Source organism: Octopus bimaculoides, chromosome 2, assembly GCF_046866305.1.
Source record: "Octopus bimaculoides isolate indiv1 chromosome 2, ASM4686630v1, whole genome shotgun sequence".
Classification (NCBI taxonomy): domain Eukaryota; kingdom Metazoa; phylum Mollusca; class Cephalopoda; order Octopoda; family Octopodidae; genus Octopus; species Octopus bimaculoides.
In genome coordinates, this window is record NC_142929.1 from 129,556,726 (window position 1) to 129,579,026 (window position 22,301).

The following is a 22,301-nucleotide window of genomic DNA, read 5'->3' on the forward strand; positions in this document are numbered from 1 at the left end:
TTAGATGTATACAAAGTTTGTCTCAAGCTAACATTATGATACCTTAACAACGCTAGTTGAGGTAGATAAAGAATAATTCAGTTGTGAAGGCAGCTTTATCAACTGAAATATTCTTCACATGCAAACATGCATGCATTAATATATAAACATATTCACTGACTACTTGCTACCTTGTTTTTTGAACTGTGACATTTGAATATATTATCTTGAATATGCAGGCAGCCTAATACTGTCTTTATGTCTTTATAATATAAACTCAGGATAGAAAAACAGTGAAAAGGAAAACAATTTCATTAATTCATAAGACTCCAACTTATGTCACTTGTTCTATTCTTGTTCTGTAGGCATTGTTTGATTTTTCATTGTGATCCTTGAGTTAATTTATTGTAAATAAACTGAAAATTTGAAATATATTCGATCTCCCTAGGGATAAGAAAACACTACTAATTTGCAAAGTGTATATGTAATAGTGCACACACACACACACACAAACACACCAAAACTCAAAAGTGTGCCATTACAAAAAGAAGCTGTTGATCCCTGTAGATAGGTCATTGGTTCAATTCTCGATAGAAGCATTGTGTGTGTGTATATGAGAGAGAGAAGTTATGCAGCTTGCATTTTCTGTAAGGTATCCAGTTGTTAACTTCCTGTTTTATCAAATGGTAATCAAGGAAATGAAAATATTTTGAAAAATTTTTTTCTTTTAATTTTTATATTTGGTTTGCAAGATTCTTTATGTGAAGTGGTGTGTTGAAATATTTCTGGTTGTATCTCGAGATGGTCATGATGCCAGTACTAAACATACAGAATGGCTCTTTCACTTCTTTATTTTTCATTTGTCATTTGCTTAATCATTTAACCAATTAACTAACTGATTATCTGATTAACTGTTCAATCAGTCAGTCAAACAGTTAGTTTTGTCAAAGTCCTTTCATCACCATGTGGAAAACCTCATCAGTGATATGCCCTATGACTTAATTGTGTAAACACAAGTTCTTTAGAGGTATTTGTAATACATGTAAGCAATGTTATGATGAGCATAATTGTTTTTAATATTTTGCATTTAAATTGGCTTAGAATTGGAAGATTTGAAAGATTTCTTTGGTTTCAACTATTTTGGACCATATATCCACTAAAATTCTTTCACCAATAGAAACTATTTTAAAGTGTATAAGAATATATGCCATTGAATATTAAAATTTTTATGGTATTCATGATCCTAGCTTGATTATACCAGGATTAAAATAATCAGTTGAACTGGCTGGAGGCTTTTAAAAATACTAAATGGATATTTATATTGACAACCTATTGAATTGAAAATTATATTTTCTTAAATATTTTTTTTTTTACTTCTCTGTGTATCATTTGCAAATAATTTGTTTATTTTTAACCATGTTTTATATGTTTTGATATATTTTAGTTATCATAAATATAGAAGGCTATTTTACATTTTAAATAGACAGGTTGTTCAGTAAATGCATATTATAAACAAATTTCTTAAGTGTTCATTTAAAATGTATATCTTGTGCAGGCATAGCTGTGACTGTATGGTGAAGCTGTTTGCTTCACAAACATGTGGTCTTGACTCACTGCATGGCATCTTGGACAAGTGCCTTCTGTAGCTTCAGCTGGCCAGTGCCTTGTGAGTGAAAATGGTAGATGGAGATGCATGCATGTATATGTGTGTGAAGGTGCATGGCCTAGTGGTTAGGGTGTTGCACTCAAAATTGCTAGATTGTGGGTTTGATTCCTGGACTGAGTGGTGCATTGTATTCTTGAGTAAAACACTTCATATAGCCCTAGTCTACTCAGCTATAAATGGGTAACCCTGTGATGGCCAGTGGGGATGTTGGCCTGCTTGCCTAGACAGCAGGGTGGCATCATTCTAAGGCTAAAACAATGTGAAGCACATTGGGACCAGCAATGTATAACAACATGCGATAGTCTGGTCAGTACCAAGATACTGTGATGTGTGTGTGTGTGTTTGCTCATGTTTCTGTAGCTGTCCTTTACATACTCGAAAAAAACTGTTTGTTTAGGTCCTCTAATTTAGCAGTTCAAAAAAGGAAGATCATTAAGACAGGTACCAGACTGGCATCAATAAGTTCAACTAAAATCTTTCATGGTAGTGCCCCAGCATGGCCACTTTCCAGTGACTTACACAAAATTATTGTTCTTCATCTGTTGGATTTGACAATACATTCCTTTAAGGTTAAAATTTAATAGGCACTACAAATGGCTCTGTTGAATCAATCAGGCCTCTTTCATCAAATATAAAAATCACCTTTATTTAGTCAAAATAATAATATTAGCCATTTTCATTTTAGCTGTTTGTACATTGAACTCTTTGAAATGGTTCAATAAACAAAGCATGAAAATTCCTAGAGCATGTCAGCCTAAAGCTTTGTAGGAACTTATACTTGATAAACATTTTGTTTTATATTGAGTAGATAGATAAGTATGGATAACTGATTGTCCGAGCATTCATGACTCACTCAGGAAAATGTGTGTTTAAATCAGTTTGAAATTGCTGTATTATTATCATTATTATTATTATAATTTTTTTTTGCCATGTCTGCAAATAAAGTTGTACAGTTGTCTAAACATGGAAAATAAATATCCAGTCAATGATAAATATAGAAATAAGCACTTTGCATTGACTGTCAATGCCTTTCTATGTTATTGAACATTTTTCAATAGAAATATGTTGGTTTCACATCCCGATTAATGGTGTTCAAAAAACTGCATACACCATGCAGTATTTGAAACTATTTTTTCCCCCTCTTTGTATTAAATACCACAAAGAATTCAAAGAAAGTGACATTTTGGCATTTTCTGGATTTTTTCTCTCTCATTTTCTTTTTCTCCCCCCCCCCCCTCCCTCCGCAAAAATTAATGCTTATTCCAAATCTCTTTGGATTTGTTTTTCTTAAAATTTCCTGTCTACCTGGTGTAAATACAATTCAAACCTAAATACCAATCCTATAGTAGTTACTGTTTCAAACAGTCAATAAGCTTAGTTTTTAAAAATGCACATTGCAATATATTAAAAATTAATGCATTACAGGATAATTTGTATATTGAGTTAGGCTGAAAGAAAACAAGCAAAGAAATCTCCATTAACCACAAAATGTACATTGGCATTAGATATTGGCAACAACTATAAAGTAATATTGGTGATTAAGACTCTTCACTTTAAAGATGTATCTTGCTGTTTGTTTTTTCTAAAGCACTTCTTTAAGTGAAAGTTGGATAGCAGCATTTGATGGAATTAAATGTTCTATAAGTATTGCGATATAGACGTTTTTAGTCTACTTGCAATACACATAATGTATAAAAAGCATGATCACATCTCTCTTTCACTACATTCTTTTTTTTTTTTTTTTGCAGTCTATGGTTAATAATAAATGGTTAGCAATGCTTTAGGTAAAATCAATTCTGTGTATGCACACACACACATGCATAACTATTATGTGTCATATTTCTAGGGGAAAGAATGGAGACTGGTTGGTGTTCATGCCTTTCGTGTGATTACAGCTTGCTAACACTTTTCTGATAATATAAATGAGAGATTCGTTCATTTGTTTGTTTTGTGTGTATGTGTTTGAACTGGAAAAAAATACCTTTTCAGGCAGTGGGATACATGTGAACGGAAGGTGGGGGTAGCATCCAGTCTTGTTACCACACAATGTGGCCAAAACTCACATAATACCAATATTTTTTTATAAAAACAATTGAACTAGCAGACATATTTGGAAATGTGAGGTTTTGTATAAAACTAAAATGTGGACATTGCTGCCTACCCTTACATTATTTTCATCTCCGTGTTTTAATATTCTTGTATAATGCTCAGTATTTAATATATTCAGAATGAATTTTTCCTAAGCTCTCTTTCTGATGGTTTGGCTCTTAGTATCTAATCTTAATAACGTTTATATTTTCTTGTTGTTTTGTAGATAGTTTGTTGGCCTGTTTGTAATTATTTTGTTTAATTACTAATAATGAAATAACTTTGTTGCTATTAAGCTGGTATTTGAAACCTAAATTAACCTGAAATTTTGATGGAAGATTTTAATTTAGATCACTGTAAAAGCAGAAGTTTTAATCATAGAACCAGTTGCAGTCTCAGGTGAATTGACATAAAAATGGTTAAATATACTATTTTAAACTATTGATAACAGTATGCTAGGCTGGATTTAGACTATTTTGAGTACATTTGTATAAATGTGATATTGTTCATTTACGATTGTTTCTCTTACTTTTTATTCATTCATGTCCATATTCTCCCTGCTATCATGGGTTAGATGCAGACTTATTTATTCAAGGTAGCAACTTTAGAACTGGATGTCCCTCCTGCCACTAACCCTTTCCTATTTTCAAGTGAGGGATTTGTTTTTATTCTACTGACAGTATTTGAATGTACAGAGTGATTTGTCTTGACAACAGGGAATGCAAACTCAGAGTCAGTATTATAAGCCCATCTGTAAACTACCTCAATTATAAACAACCCATTTGGCTCTCAGTGTTACTTCAAGTCCAGCCTCATCAGTCAATACCAGAATAGCTCATTTGTATTTATGGTACCCATGATATAAGAATCAGAGAGAGAACAAGGCTTCTACAGAACTACAGTGCAGATAAACTGATAAACTTGTACATACCAGTCAGGGAGGTTTGAAACTAACCCATCTTTGCGACCAATAAACACTCTTATCTCTAATAAGAAATGTATCACATCCACATAAATTAATAAGCTAGTAATTAATTTTTCAATATTTGTTTTTGTTATTTATTTGGACTTTTTTTTTTTTTCCTTCTCTATTACACTTTTATAATTTTTTTCTTAAAGAAGGAATTTTGTATTTGCTATCTTTTATTTACTTCTGTCAATGGACGGCAGCCATGCTGGGCACCACCTTAAAGGGTTTTAGTCAAGCAAATCAACTGCAGTACTTATTTTTAAAGCTTGGTACTTATTCTATCAGTATCTTTTGCCAAACCACTAAGTTATGAGGATGTAAACAAACTAATTGTTAGGAGTGGGTTGGGTAACAAACACAAACACATATATATGATGGGCTTCCACACAGTTTCTGCTTACTAAATTCACTAACAATGCATTGGTTGGCCTGGGGCTCTAGAAGACACTTGCCCAAACTGAAGTTGCAAAGCTAGCTTCTTAGCCACACAAACATACCTGTGTCCATTGGTGCAAAATTATTTTCTTTAAAAATTTGTTGATGGCTGGCTAAGCTTAGTTTTCTCAAACAGATATGTGACATAGTAACAGTTAAACAAACAAGGCAGTTGCTTTCTTTTCAACTATATCCTTACCATATTTTCCTTAATTAGCATAAACTTGAGAATCTAAGAAAATTAGTGCTGATACATGCCAGTAATATTTAGTAAAGAAGAGAATTTTAATGAGCCATGAAGCTCATTAATGCCATGATGTGTGTAGATGATAATGTTCCAGTCATTGTTTAATAACTTTGTCTTGAGGTTTTTAGAAAATAATGATCGAGGTCTTGTTTGGGGTTTTTTCTTCATCTAAGAATAGAAAAGAATCAGAAAGAAAGAAAACAGATGATGTTGTCATTAGGGCTGGAGGAAAGTAAAAATAATAGTTTTCTAGCATTAGAAGTTTGAGAGAAATTTGTGGGAATTTAATTGATATACTGACAAGGTAAAGAATTGTTTAATTAGCTTATGTCTAACAGAATTGTTATTGTTGCTTTGTAACCCTAGGATAGCCCTTGTTGAGCAAATGGGCTGTGTCTGCTGAGGACATGCATAGGCTTGAAAGAAATTAAGCTGGTATGATCCACTGGGTGTGTAACGTCAGTGTGCATACATGACAGAGTGTAAGCACCCTGAGAGAAAAGTCAGACATAAGAAGCATCAGACGTGGTGTGCAAGAGGGATGACTGCACTGGTATGGTCATACGTTGTGTATGGATGACGACAGCTGTGTGAAGAAGTGTCACACCCTAACAGTGGAAGGAATCTGTGGAAGGGGTAGACCCAGGGAGACATGGGATGAGGTGGTGAAGCACAACCTTTGAATGGTGGGCCTCACAGAGGCAATGATAAGCGACTGAGACCTTTGGCGATATGCTGTGCTTGAGAAGACTCAGCAAGTCAAGTGAGATTGTAGCCATGGCCGATGCCAGTGTCGCATAACCAGCCCATTTAAAAGTATCCTTCAATTGTCGGGCAATATGCTGTGCACTTATCTAAATTCAAGTCTCTTTATAATTGCTTAATAAGGAAATAAAAGGGCTCTACACAGTTTTAGGGTCAGATTTTAGATGGCTTAAATATACTTGTGCACAATAATTGATATGTCCATGTATATAGTTTAAAATGTTTTATATTATCATGTGAAAATAATCTTAAGCCTATTTCTTCACATGAGCATAAACTTGTTTGGTTGTAATATTTTGTGATTGTAACTAGACACAGCAATCTTTTTGTCACCTGAATGTACAGCTGGAAGTATCTTTATTCAACATGTGTGTATGTGCGTGCGTGCACACATGCATTTATGTGTGTGCATGCATGCATGTTTTTATAGGTGTTATTTAAGGACACAGTTTAAGTATAAAAGAATTTCCTAATAATGAATTAATAGTTAGGAGTACATTAAAGACTTGCATAAGAATTTAGTTTATGCTTAGTAATTATTAAAGAAAAAGAATGCAATTTATAAGTAATTAAATTTATTAATCTTCTATTTAAACATATAGCTTACTTCATTTCATTGTTTTTTTCTTTCCATTTTTGTTTTTACCATTGTAAAGCAGTTGAAGCAGATAAGAAAGAATACCTAATACAACTTGATGTCAAATATAAATATTGTAAAGCTAGAATATTTCAACTGCACATGTTAATATTTATTTATTGCAGTTGATATAAAAAAAATGTTGATATCATATTATGTTCTTTCTTGTATCAAGAATCTAATATACATATTCTACTTTTCAGTGTAATACAATAAAAGCTTTAAAATAATGCCAGATAGAATTTTGGTTTATTATTGATTTTATTTTAATGATTAGAGTACTTCAATTACACACTTTGTTTCATATTCATTACATTTTTATTATTCATTTATTAATAATATTTATTAATATCCTAAATCTGGTCAAAATATGACTTTCGTGAATTTTCGAAAGCTAATATATGAAGAAAGCATCTGTAAACAAATTTTCAATTTTCTTTAAAAGGAGCAAGAAACCTTTTTTTTTTTTTACATGTTAATTTTGTCTATGTTCTGATTTAAATGACTTAACAGCTGTTGTGTCTTTATTTCTTTCAGATATTACATTAGTTATTTGTAAATTAAACAAGCAAATGTATTTTCATATTGTATGTGTATATGAGTAAATACAAATATAGACACACACATGTATGTATATATTTGTATAAGTTGCATTATTTCAAACAAGTGAAAGTGGAATGTTCAATATAGCATTGTTGAGAATATGTCTTTTGTTGAAACCAAAACTTGAGTTGCGAGACAAATTCAGTTTGTTTCAATAAAAAACTATACATACACACACGTGTTTGTATATGTGTATGTATATATATATATATATATATATATATGTGTGTGTGTGTGTGTGTGTGTGTATGTATGTATGTATATATATATATATATATATATATATATGTATATATATATATTTGTATATATGTATATATATATATTTGTGTGTGTGTGCATGTATATGTACATGTGTATGTGTGTATATGCTCTTTTGTTCAGTTTTATTAACATTGATATTTGTTGTAAAACTACTTCTTTAAAAAACAGACTTTGCATGATTTTCTATATATCAATGTTTTGAAATAGCCTTCAAATTGTATGGTTATTGTATTTCTGATATATTTTCTTTTTTTTTTTTACTTGTTTCCTTTTTTTGCATGCGTTTTGTTTTGAAAATAAAAAAGAGCAATACCTATTTTTTTGAAACCTTTGAGTTTCATACTTCTGCTCCCCACTAAAATGTATTATTATTTAGAATTCTTTTTTGAAAAAAAAATGCCATTAATGGAAGGTTTTGCATTTTTTTAATAAATTGTTATAAAGCATTTCAAATTGCTGCACTTAATTTTTCTTAAATTATTGCAATGAATTTTTCAAAAAGTTTTCAAAATATATTACTTATTGTTTGGAGTTATTTGGTGTCAGGCCAAGGTTTTCATTTGAGAATGTATAAATTACTATAAAATCTCTAATGCTAATAATAATGATAATAATAATAATATAATACTTGCTTTCATAGGTACATTCAAGGTAAAGGAGAAAATTTCATAGACATGATACTAGGAAAACAATACTTAAAAAGAAATACAGAAAATAACACTAATGGGCATTGTGACATTTTACAAAAAGTACTAGCACCTTAAATTTTATGATTCTATAGAATTTTTATTGAGCACTCATGTGTACATCTGCTTTTTTAAGAACTTATCCAGTCCTACCACTTCTAATAACATCATATGATCATCCAGTATGTTAAGAACAACATGTTACCTACCTAAGGTGTGTAGGTGGCACTCAGATAATGTGTAAATATAGCTGCTATCAAGGAAAAGTTTTGATAATAATAATAATAATAATAAATCTAATGATGATGAATCTTTACAATTTTGGCCTTGTGTAAGAAATCGTTGTTATTATTGTTGTTAAAATTTTTTAAATAATCTATGAAATGAAGAGCTTGGCCCAACACCAAATAACTAGAGACAGATAAAGTTTTGAAAAACTGTAGGTAACATACTCTAACAAATTTTAAAATATACATTGTGGTAAAGTTATAAAAAAAAAATTATTTCAGCAGTTTGAAAAAAGATATGAAAGGAAATATTCTATTAATGCATCTATTTGAGGCATTCGAAATAATGTTACATTTTTTGCTGGGGGGCAAAGGTATGCACTTGAAAGGTTTAAAAAGATATAGTGTTCTTATTTTTTTCTTTCTTTTTTTTTTTTATATTTTTCAAAAAAATTAATAGTAGTATTTTAGAAATACAATAACCATGCTTGTGCTTTAAAGGGAATTTCAACACACTTCCATATATAGAATTTAGTTAGCATCTACTATTCTTTGTTAGAAATAGTTTTACAGCATAAACACCTTCTATATTTAGAAAAACTCCAATTTCTAAATTCAAAATAAATAGTATCAGAATTTTTTTATTTAATATTTTTTTTTATTGGGAAATTCATATCCTAACTTTTATTTTCAATTTATTTCAAACAAATATATCAAAATGAAATAAATAAATAATGCAATAATTTTCCTGAAAATTTTGTAATATTAGATATTTTGTTCTGTTTTTAGTAAATGGAACTGAAGTAGAAACTGAAGCTGCTGCCAACTGCTTATGGCTAGTGACTAATTCAAAGCCTTGCCCCAATTGTAAATCTCCCATCCAGAAGAACGAAGGATGTAACCATATGAAATGTTCTAAAGTAAGTTCATGGACATCTTTGAATAAAAAAGAATATTAAATTGCAAGGTTTTTTGGGAGGGGGAGCTATTTTTCAATGTTTTATTTGTTTCACCATAGTTTATTTGTTTCCTCAAATAAGTTTTAAATCCTCTCTTAGTGTAACTGGATATTTACAAAAGACTCACAAATCATTTACATGAAAATATGTAACTTATTTATTTGTCAACTTCAAACTTATTTTAACAATGGAAAATGCCGAATGCTAGTTTCCTCAACATGTCATTTCTTAATCTTGAAACAAATATTTCCTGAGAATCTTTAACAAGTTAGTTTGACATTTTTGTTAATTTAAATTTTATCACAGTACATTTCCCATATTATGTTACTTTGAGATGTTGTAAAATAGAAATAGTGAAAAGAGGATTATATATTTTACACATTTATCTATTTTAATTAATTAGTAAATTAATTTTTTTAAATATTTTTTTTAGTGTAAATATGATTTCTGCTGGGTCTGTTTGGAACAATGGAAACGTCACAATTCCAGTACTGGGGGCTATTTTAAATGTAACCGGTATGAAGCTGTCAAGAAAGTTGAACAACAAACTCAGTTACTATTATCAGAGGTAATTAATTCTAATTGTTTCAATGTAGTATTCTACTTTTCAGAGATTATTTTGTGTGAATTAATATGGTGAGCTGGCAGAATTATTAGCCCACTGGGCAAAATGCTTAGTAGCATTTCATCTATCTTTACGTTCTGAGTTCAAATTCCACTGAGATCAATTTTGCCTTTCATTCTTTCAGGGTCGATAGAATAAGTACCAGTTGAACACTGGGTCCATTTGTAATCGACTAGCCCCTTCTCCCAAACTTGCTGGCCTTGTGCCAAAATTTGAAATTAAAATTTTGTGTTGAATTAATCATTTATAAAAATTTGTTCTGAACTTTTGGCATTGATATTTCACAATATCAAAAATAGCAAAACACTCTTTAGAAGTCTTTGTGACTGAGAAAATGTTGATGATAGGTGCTTTGTAAATGATGAATTTGAAATGATATTTCTGTTGTACCCTCACCATCATATGCAACCTTTAATCATAATTATTGTCCAGATCCAAGTCTAAATGATTGGAGGAACTGGCTCATGGTTGAGTCCTCGCAAAGCTTTACCATTCCTACTGGAGTTGAACTCTTCATTACTAGTTAATAAATGCATGGATTCAGTGTTGACAGCTGAAAATATCCTTAACTGATGCATTTATTTATTGCCAAGTAGACTGAACAGTTTGAAAATTAAATGTCCTGGTTATGGACATAACATAGTTTTAGTGAGAGGATATTAACTGCTAATTAGTTATTTGATACCATATATACTTGGCCATCCACCCTTTCATTCTATTAATTAATTAGTATCAAGTAAGAGTATTTTGAGTTTTATTTGTTTCAGTGGCTTAGACAGTAAGGATAGGAAGTTCTCATTACTTGTTTGAGGGTCTTAAAGTCTGATGAGCTGTCATTCTATAGCAGTATAGTAATAAATATTGGTTCCAAATTTTGGCACAAGACTAACAAGTTCAGGAAGAGGGGTCAAGATTACATTGACCCCAGTGCTTGATTGATATTTATTTTATCAGCCCTGAAAGAATGAAAGGCAAAGTCGACCTCAGCAGAATTTGAAATCAGCATAGTAATAAATATTAAATGATTTATGTAAGACATGACATATACCACTGAGCAATAACTGCCTTGTTATAACGAGGTAAAAATATTTAATCTTCCTTGTATATGTTGCGTTAATTTTTCAGGTATATGTAAATGGATTATTTTGTTTGCATTGGCAGTCATTAGAGCACTGATTAGAATACTTTATTCCAACTCTCTACATTCTGAGTTCAAATCCCTCTAAGGTTGACTTCACCTTTTGACCTTTTGGAATGATAGGTGCTCATACAGGCTTACCATGGTGGATTGTTGGAATTGTTAGAGGGTTGCTTTCTGATATCTGTTCTGAATCTTTGTATTCTGACAATGCCAGCAGTAACACTGGCAGTAACACTGGCAGTAACACTTTGCTCTTGGTTAAACAATGGTAGCATAGAGAAGAGACTTGCTTGTTTCAGCAACTGTCAGTTTTCTTAAAAAGATTTTGAACCAGGCTTGTGCATACTTGTGCATTCACTTACAAAGCTCTGTATCCAAAAATCATTCAATCGTATTTATTAAAAAGCAACTCCACAATTTTGTTTATTTCATAGATAATTAAATATTATCATTGTCATCTAACAACAGAAACTTGTTCTTGCATCCGTCATGATGATGGATACACCACATATTGTATTCTATTGTCAGTGTCCTAAGTTTAACAATCTCAGTATCATTTCTCCATTAGAACCTTGATCATAATTTCAGAAGGACATCTCAACTTATTCACCCATGGAGCAATTTTCAGATGTTGACTTGACTAGAAAAGAGTCAATCTGGTCTTTTAAATTCCTGAGAATGAAGGCCAAGTTGAGCTTGGCAGAAAATATTCTGTATGATTCTTACTATTCTCTACAAGGAAGTCAGTTATTGATGAAAGGCTAGGAAGTTGCCATGGCCTGTTGTTTGAGGACCTGCAAGACTGATGAGATGTCATAAGTGTAGCAGCATAGCAATAAATGCTAAGCATTATTTGTGTAAGTTGTAACATGTACCACAGAGCAACAACTGTTAAAAATGAAAATGGTCTTAGTAATTCATCAGTGGTTGTTAAAAAGTTTCTCTTTCCTAAACACATGAATCTTAGCTTCTCAGTTGATTTCTGTCCGACCACCTTTAACTTTTTAAAGCTTTACTTCTCTATGGAGATCTCCTTTAATACTCTTCTTTTGTTTGTTTATTTGGTAAATCCTTGGAAATAATTAAAAATTGTCCAACCTGTTACTCATACAAGCCCAGGTAGTAGAATTAGTCTAATTGGTTAACTTGGATTAATTATGTCATAACTGCAAAAAGATATTTTAAATATAATGTTTAGATATATATTAAGATAAACCTAATGTTTGAAAATTATCTATATTATCTATACACATTGTTTAGGACAATAACAATTTATTAATGTCTTAGAGAAAACATATCCAAGACCTGTTTAACATTGTGAAGAAAGATAACGAAGGAAATGTTTCTTCAGTGTTTAGGATTTATAGAGAGTCATTGTAAGAGAAAGACACACTGATCAGTCTGTAATTGAGCCGAAGAAAGATTGAGCTGACTTTTTAATAAGTTAGTTATTTGTAAATGAAACAAGCAAATGTATTTTCATATTGTATGTGTATATGAGTAAATACATATATAGACACATACATGTATGTATATATTTCCTAACCATGTGTTCTTGGGTTCACTCCCACTACACAGCACCTTGGGCAAGTGTTTTCTGTTATATCCTGGCTGTTCAGTACCTTGTGAGTAGATTTTGTAGATAGAAACTGAAAGAAGCCCATCATATGTTTGTGTTTATGTTACTTCCTTGCTTTTACTACATGTGATAGTCATAAACAAATGTTACCATCATGCAAGTGGTATCATTCATTTCTACTTTTCCATGAAAGCATTTTCTAGTCTTGGGAAAATATTATCTTACTTGTGGAAACTGGTGAGGGTTGGTGGCAGGAAGGGCAGCCAACCTTAAAAAATCCACCACAACAAATTCCATCTGACCCACGTGAGCATGGAAAAGTGGATGTTAAAATGATGATGATAAAGCAACGGTAATGGGATGAGTTGGATGATTACAACATATCTTTAACAGAGAAGAAAACACAATCTCATTAAAAGAAGTCTATCATGTTTAGCAGATATGGTTTCTAAGAAAAAGAAGCTGTGTTTGTTTTTTTAATCTAGAATATGATTACTTTGAGAATGCAGCATTTAAAATAATGTTTTCTCAAATATATACATTAAATTACCATTTCAGAAGTAAACTACTGTAACCATTATTGAATATAAATAACAGATTCTATGTTTAGGCAAACAGTCGTCATACTTATTAATTTTAGGTTTAGTTAAAGTAAAGCACTTAGTAAATCTGGACAGCTAAATGAAATGTCATCAATGTACATGTTAGGGAGAAATACCATCACCATCGTTGTTTTTACATCCCATTTTCTGTGCTTGCATGAGTTTGACAGAATTCACTGAGGTGGACTTTCTAGTCAGACACCTTTCCTGTTGTCAACCTTCACTTGTTTCCAAATAAGGTAATACTTTCGCATGGCCAGACATGATATCATGGAAGATTAGAAATGAAGGGCACAGCACACATGACAGGAAAGTAATTCTTATATACAACTGTCACATAATGTCAAGTCTGCTTGCATGCAGACACACACACACACATGCCTGACCGTTTACAGTTTCCATCTTTCAAGTTCACACATTCACTCAAAACTTTGGTCAGACTTGTGGAGACACTTGTAGGTGCTGTGTTGAGGGACTGAAACTGAAACCACATGGTTGAGAAAGAAACTTCTTAACCACACAACAATGCGTGTATCTAAAGAATAAATATTTTAAACTTCATTATCAGGCCATTGTGTATATTTTGTTAGCATTTTCAATACTACTTTGGACATTTTGTTGAAGATAAGTTTCGATTGAAAGATATTTTTTAAATCTTTTTATTTCATCAAGGATTTTTATATGTATATGCATATATATTTTCTATTTCTAAGGCTCAAGCCAGGAATACTCAAATGCAAGAACTCAATCGGTTTGTTCATTTCTATACTCGATTTAAGAACCACGAAAATAGCTACAAGGTAAGTTCAAGTTATGTGATTTGTAATTGGTCATTATTAAAGGTCATGAAATTAAAATCTGAAAACTCAACTGTTACTTCAGAATCACATTCTGGTGAATTAATTTGATGAGTATAAATTAATTAATGAAATGATGTGTGGTTATGGATATTAGTTCAGATAAAGTACACAACAGGTGAAATAAGTGCAAAACGAATAGTTTTTAGCAAAGAATATCCTAGAATAGAATAATTGAAAGCTGAACAAAAAAGTTCTGTCTTGTTCTACCTATCAATTAATGAGACGAAAACTTCATTAAAAAGTGTTATTGGTTAAAATAACTTTGTTATCCACATAGACATTGAGCTGGCAGAATCATTAGCAGATAAAGTGAAATGCTTACCAGTATTTCATCCGTCCTTATGTTCTGAGTTCAAACTCTGCCATGGTCAACTTTGCTATTCATATTTTCGGAGTCGATAAAATAAATATCAATCAAGCTCTGGGGTCAATGTAATTGACTTAACCAATCCTGGATATGAGTATAAAAGCTGCATCCCTCTGCCAAGCCATGTTGAGTCAGTGTGGCAGAGTAGGCTCATCAAACCAGAATGATCCCTAGCTCAAATTCATGGCCTCCACATCAGACCATGGCTGGTGGAAAGAACATGCTAAGGCCTTTGGCCTGCAGTAGACTGAACAGAGGCAATCCAATCCAATCCACAATATTTCAACTTACAGTGTAAATGTTTTGAAATTCCTTTATCTTTTGAGTTTCTGCTTCAGCAACATCAGATGAAATTGTTTGTCACTTGCTTTCCTTTAAATAAATACTAGCTGACCCCCATAGATAGTCTGTAGTTTAATTAGAAACAACCACCAAGTGTTAAATTGTTGTGTGTGTGAGTACCAGAAGTGTTTGTTTAGAATCTCTCTCTCACACACTTTTATCATCCCCTTAGTACTTCAATACAATAGAAGCTAGAAGACTGATAAAGAGATGTGTATGTGCCAATACCATTCATTTGAATTTCTCTCTGTTTGTCCCTCCCTCTGTCCCCCTTCTCTCTTTCTCTCTCTCTCTCTCTCTCTCTCATGTGCACACTTCTACCATTTCCTATCCACAGCATGACAGATTGTTTATCCCACAAGAATCCGTTGTTAGCATTTTAATATAATAGATCGTAGTGTTCATTCAAGATATCAAATTGATAGTGTTGTTGTTACGGTATGGGATACAATACCTTATGCATTCTGAGTTCAAGTCCTACTGAGGTCAACATTGTTTTTCAGACTCAATCCAGAGCAAGAGTTTGGGGGATTTATTAAAGCCTCAGTATCTGTTCCAACCCTTTGCATTTTGACCGCAATACCTGCAATGACATTAGTGCCAAGCTGTGTCAGCCCTAAAGTACCAGACTTTCTCTTGGATAAACATAACTAAAAGTCTTCTACATAAAAAAAACCTTGCCCAGTCAAGTGTATGTATGTGCCAATATACTCTGCCCAGTGGAGGCCCTTATCATTGGCTATTTAATAACATAATAATATAATTGTACGGCTGTGTACCACAATACCTGTGAAGTATTCATTTCATTAATACTAATTGTTAATCATTTGTGATTTTGTTACCATATTTCTGTTGAAATATACTGCTTTTGTTTTAATTAAGTTTGGAAATAGTGAAGAATTTAGCAAATTAACTCATTATTAAGAGAGGGTTTGGAACATAAATTAATATGAAATTTTGATGGAAAGTTCTATTGTAGATCGCTTTAAAACAGAAAGTTTCTATCAAGGAACCAGAGGTAGACTTGGGCGGGTGTGTATTGAAAGGGTTAAACCCATCTTGTATAGTGAATGGCATATAATGTTTTGTAGAAATCCCAATAAAAATGTGATGATAAAACATACAAATACTACCACTTAAAAGCCATATGAAATAGAAATAGACAATTTATATTGAAAATTCTTCTTAAAAGGATTGTACAAATTCACTCTTGAAAATGTCAATGTTTTATTATCCTCTGGATTTTACTTTTTCCCATCCGTTTTATGGATTCCTTTGAGGGAATACTCTGTTAGCTACTATTACTGATATTCTTACTAACTTGTCCTAAACTTCATTTTTGATTTCAAATTTAAACACTTCTAAATATTCCTTATACTAAAAAGTAATTTTAAAGAAAACTTTAAAACACTGCCCCCCCCCCCCACACACACACACTTTTCTCTCTCTCTCTCTCTCATTTCAGCATCTATAATCTATGAGCTTGGTTTATTTTCCGTTCTATTTCATGATTTCATTGCTGCTCACTTCACAAGTGAGCACATAATCTGAAGGCAAGATATTGTAATACCGGCTTTTTTTTTTTTGTGTGTGTGATTTTTTTTTTTTAACTCCTTTCTCTCTTCTCATTTCCACCTGTGTTTCTTTACTTCTTCCATTCTTTAGATTATCTTCACTGCTCCTTTAAGTCATTTCTGAGTATTTTAAATCTTCCTGCACCTCTTTTTCTTTGAAGTTGTCTCCCACCTTTTTCATGCTCACTAACTTCCTTAATGTTTGAATTTTAGCAGTTTATGAATGTAACACAATTATATTCCCCCCCCCCCCCCCATACCACCCATAAATATATAACCAAGGGCTGTGTAAAAACAATAAACATTTTGTGTATTCTATGTAGCTTGAAGTACCACTCCTGAATACTGCTAAAGAAAAAATGATGAAGTTAGCTGAAGCTGTGACTGATCATGGTAAGTACATTCTCATAAATTTCTCTAACATTCCTAATCATCTTTTATTGTACATGCTCTTCCGAATAATGACATACTCAGTAACTTTACTACAAAGTTAATCTTGTTCTAAATAGTTTCTTCTTTACAAGACACAAAATATATGCTAGTGTGGCTTTCTCTTTCATTTCCAGGTTTTATTCAAAACAGCTTTATCATATTTCTATTTTTGTATTTGGTTTGCAAGATTCTTGATGCAAACATATGTTGAAACGTTTTGTCGCATCTCGATAGGATCATTATTCCAATAATAAACACACACACACTGGTTCGTCATCATTCATGACCTCACCAATAACAAGCTCCCTCTACTCCACATCTGCTGTAGGTCACAGAATGGCTACAAAAGGACTTTGATATACCTTGTTGATTGATAGATTGACTGAATAATTAATCAAAGAATTGGTTAGACAATTGGTTAAATGGCTAACCAATTGACTAATAATGATAAAAATGGTGTTTTTTTTTAAACTCTATATTTATTATTGACAAAACAGCCTTCGTGGGGTACAGCAAAAGATTTATCATAATCCTCACAAAATATATGGTGGGTCAGATGGCAGTCAGTGATTGTAAGTTTCTCATAAGCATAAATATAAAGATAGTTGGATGAACATAATTGTTACAGGGAATGAGCAAGAGATTAATGGAATTTGCTTTGCAGTAAAAGATGCATATTAAGTTTGTATTTGAAAGATGATGGCTTGAGTCAAAACTGTACAACTTGGATGTTGGAGAATTAAAAAGGAGATATTGTTGGAAGATGATCAGAGAATGGATTTTTTTTTTTTTTTTAATCTTTTCTGGCATCTTGGGCAAGCATCTTCTACCAGTCTCAGGTCTGTGAGTGATTTTAGTAGAAAGGAATCATATGGAATCCTGTTGTGTATGTGTGTGCATCTTTGTGTTTGTCCCCACCACCACCATCACCACTCGACAGCTGGTGCTGGTTTATTTAAAAGAGACCAATAGAAAAAGAACCAGATGTGAAAAAACAAAAAAAGTATTGGGGTCAATTTGTTCAGCTAAACCTTTCAAGGCAGTGCCCCACCATGACCACTGTCCAGTAACTGAAACAAGTAAAAGCTACAAGATTCATTATTGTTTTGTTTCTGTTTTGTCTAAAACTAAACTGAGATACAAAGGTTATTGGTAGTTTGTGTATGGCTATTTGAGTGTAAGATGACTAAGATGGGTCTCTTGTCTTTATAATAGAGATAGTTGTTTGTCAATTGTAATTGTTTCATTCATTTAATAACCATTTTTCCATATTGTATGTGTTGAATGGGGGAGTTATTTGAGATTATGATTTTTATGACCAAATGCTCTTCTTGTCTCCAAACTTTACTTGTTTCTCCAAGAAAGGGAATGTTTGTTTTTATTCCAGTGCTCCTCTAAAGAGTAGAATGACCAGTCATTGTCAACATCAACACACACACAGATACATATATCATCATCATCATCATACATCTGTTTTTCTATGTTGACTCAAAGGGAGTTAGCAAGCCAGAGAACTGCACCAAGATCCAAAGTCTGCTTTGGCATGATTTCTCCAACTGGAAGCCCTTCTTAACTCCAACCACTTTACAGAGTTTACTGGGTTCCTTTTTCATATGGCACTGCCACTAGTGAGCTCACCTAGTAACTTTCAAGACACAGCCCCTTGACTGAGGTGTAGTATTGAGAGAGGTGGCTTTATGTTAGGCGATGAGAGGCTTTTGTATGACAAAGGGACAGAAACGGATGTCTACACACAGACACACACGATTCCTGTTGTTGTGTGCCAAATCCACACATAAGGTATCAGTCAGCCTAGGAAGACACTTAAATGGCTTTATATTTTAGTCTCTCTTCATGATTCTACATATATTGTATCTATTGTTGCGTCATATAGTTTCCTTCTCTTACATTGAGTAACTACTATAATGAAAAGGTTTACATGGTATTATGCATTAGAATCAAGCTGCAAATTTGCATAACAGGGGGAATTGATAAACGTTGATGTCAGCTTCAAGTACATGAGCAGCATTAATGAAACAACTCCAACTCAACTGGGTAATAGATTTAGTTCACTGGGAATTTATTGCTGTTTAATGATATTGGAATAACTGGAAGAGATCCGTGTGATCTTTTTTTTTTTTTTTTTTTTTAAATTGAGTTGGTGTAGATTAATAATTTGGAAGGCAAATGTGGGCAAGAGGGGTTCTGAAGATGAAAGATTAAATAATCAAATAATGGGCTTAGTACAGAATATTAGAAATTATATGCAATGGGTTTGAAGATAGATCTGAAGCATTAAATAGATTTAGGTGACATTAAGGAAGAGCAAAAGGCATTGTATCCAAGAGGTAAAGAATGAATACAACTTATTGGACCAGAGTTTGAAGAGTGTTGGTGAGTGAGGCTTGACTGTCAAGTGGGTAACATTTTTCTTAAGTTTACAATATATGTGTTTAGAAAGATATGTAATATTTTGAAAGGAGTTAGAAATTGTTTGAGGAAAAAGTAATTTTCATCTTAAAATAAAATAACCAAGTGCTTATGAAGCATACTCTGCTACATGAAAAATATGGAATGTCTTTATGAAACTTAGTTAAAAAATATCTAACCTAGCATTTGTATGTTGTTTTGATTGTATACTGTTGCTGTTGAGAAGGATTGCAATATTGTGGATTTCTTTCCTAAATTTTCATAGTATGAAATTCTTGAGTTCCCACTTTAGGAAAGTCATGTGGATGTTGAAGTTGCTTGTGAAAGTCTGATATGAAAAGATATGACACATATCATGAGTTTATCCTTCTCTGTGAGAAAAAGGTTTTTCTACACCTCTTGTATCTCACTCATAGAAAAGTGAAATACCTGCTTGTGTAACCTATTTCTCCACACTTATCAAAGCTGTTATGAAACTTAAATTTGTTTTTAATTGCAGTATCTGCCAAATTGGAGACCAAATTTGTTGAAGATGCTGTTCATCAGTTGTTGAAAGCAAGATGTGTTTTAAAGTGTTCTTATGTCTATGCATACTATTTGGATGGCCCAGGCTACAAAAAAATAGTGTTTGAATGTATGCAGGTATATTATTATTATTATTATTATTATTATTATCATGATATATTTTTTATCATTCTCCTTCGCATCATGTCAAGATTTATTCACAATTTACTTATTTTTTGTCTGGGTTTTTATGTTTTCTTATTTCAGACAGAGTTGGAAGAATGTACTGAAATTTTATCTCAGATAGTAAACCGTCTTTATCTGCGGACTCCACGTAGAAGAATAATTGAACAAGCTCATGTAGTTCAGCGTAAGAGACATGAATTTATTGCTGCAATTGTGAAAGGTTTGGTACCTCCTGAAACACCACCAGCCATGCGAAAACGCAAAAGAAAAAAATATAGTATAGATCTGGAAGATGTAAGTATATAAAATATTACCAACTTCATTATGTCATTGGTCTATTGTATGCTTTTTCACACATGTTCCAAAATAAAATTCATAAACATCCAAAAATGTTAGCAAAATTATGCAAAATTTCAAAAAAATGTTATGCTTTCATTTATGAGGTGGTATCAAAAAGTTCTCAGACTATTTCTATAGCATGCCAACAGATGACAGCACATGGTTGTGTGCACAGTGAGAGCTTGCAGTGACCTTCATGAAGCAGTGTGCTGAGTGACTTTGTGATCACATGTATGTCGTAGTCTGTGATTCTATCATGGACAGAAAGTTGGAACAAAGAGCCAATGTGAAATTTTGCATTAAACTTGGGAAGTCTGCTACAGAGACATTGAGCATTCTTCGGCAAGCTTATGACAATGAGGCAGTGGGTTGTACACAATGTTTTGATTGTCATGGGTGCTTCAAAAGTGGAAGAACACTTCTGGAAGATGATGAGCGATCTGAAAGACTTGTCACGAGCATCACCTCCACTAGGAAATGTGGAGAAAATTCATCAGCTTGTACATGAGGATCATCAGAAGACAATCAATGCTGTTTTGAAGCATTTGAGGGAGGACATTTGGCAAAAGCGACTGGATCTTTAGAGCGCAAGATGACAATGCACCCTGTCACTGAGCTTTCCTCGCTTATGAGTTTCTCACCAAAAACAACTTGGTATTGCTTCTGCACCCACCTTATTCACCAGATTTAACTCCTATGAACTGCCATCTCTTACCTAAGATGAAAATGCAGCTCAAAGGTCACTGTTGTTGAGATCCAGAGTGAATTGCAGAAGGTCCTCAACTCACTTACAGAAAAATGACTTCCAGGCTGAATTTGAAAAGTAGCAGGAACACTGGGACTGGTGTGTTACTGTACAAGGTGACTATTTCAAAACTAAGGTAAATAAGCTAGTTTTATTTATTAAAGATAACTATTCTGGGAACCATTTGATACCACATCATATTTGCATTTCATAAGTTTAATGAATTTAAATTAAACTTAAGAAATTATTCAGCTCACATATTTTTTTCTTTTAAATTTTTCAGTTGAATAACTGTTCTAAATTTCTATTTCTTTCTAGGAAGAACTACGTAAAGCTATCTTGGCATCTATTCAAGAAGTTGATCCTGCCAATCCTTGGATAAAAGATGCTTCAGGTCGACACACCAATGTCATGGCTGTTCTGGACTGGCCAGATTCAGACAGTGACAGTTCAGAAGCTGATACGACTGGAACCTCACTGAAATCTATTGGTATTAAAATATTCACTAATTTACCATTATCCCACTTACATGTCTATTGGGTTACTAGAATCCATTTAGCTGTAAGGTTAACTCTCTTTTTACAGTATTTTTGTTTTTATATCATATATTGTTTCTTTCATTTGCTTTAGGGGAATTGCTTGCTTCCAATTATATTTCTCATTACTTTTGCTGTTAACTTTCTCTTTATCTTTTATTTTGTTAGTAAACGACTGCATTTCACTGCAGATGCATTTTCTATATACTATGTTATTATTCTTATCCTAGAATTCTTTAGCAATGCTAATTTACTAAAATGTCAGTTCTATGAAAAAAAATTCATTGCACACCTTTTAAAACCAACTTACCTCTTAGATATTTGTTAAACAGAAACAATATATTAAATATATATATCTTACATTGTTGTTCCTAATCTGGTTCATTCTAGTTAACTCTTCAAATTAGATTTCTATTTCTTCTTCGTGTTTCCTTTCTTCTCCATTGATCTATCCATTTGTCATCTGATGCCGTGATTCTCACAACTTTGCTATATTCAGTTTTGGTCCTTTGC

At 32.5% G+C, this 22,301-nt stretch overlaps 1 protein-coding gene across 6 annotated transcripts in view; it reads left to right on the top strand.

Annotated features, from left to right (window-relative positions):
* Positions 1-22,301, top strand: part of LOC106874304 (ankyrin repeat and IBR domain-containing protein 1) — a 303,299-nt gene that overhangs the window by 271,268 nt on the left and 9,730 nt on the right. For all 6 annotated transcript variants that reach the window (XM_089338084.1, XM_089338105.1, XM_089338091.1 and 3 more), the window contains 7 exons: positions 9,357-9,487; positions 9,960-10,094; positions 14,187-14,273; positions 16,940-17,009; positions 19,978-20,120; positions 20,250-20,462; positions 21,571-21,742. In XM_089338084.1, coding sequence (XP_089194210.1) covers positions 9,357-9,487; positions 9,960-10,094; positions 14,187-14,273; positions 16,940-17,009; positions 19,978-20,120; positions 20,250-20,462; positions 21,571-21,742 — 951 coding nt within the window. The remainder of the gene's footprint in view (positions 1-9,356; positions 9,488-9,959; positions 10,095-14,186; positions 14,274-16,939; positions 17,010-19,977; positions 20,121-20,249; positions 20,463-21,570; positions 21,743-22,301) is intronic.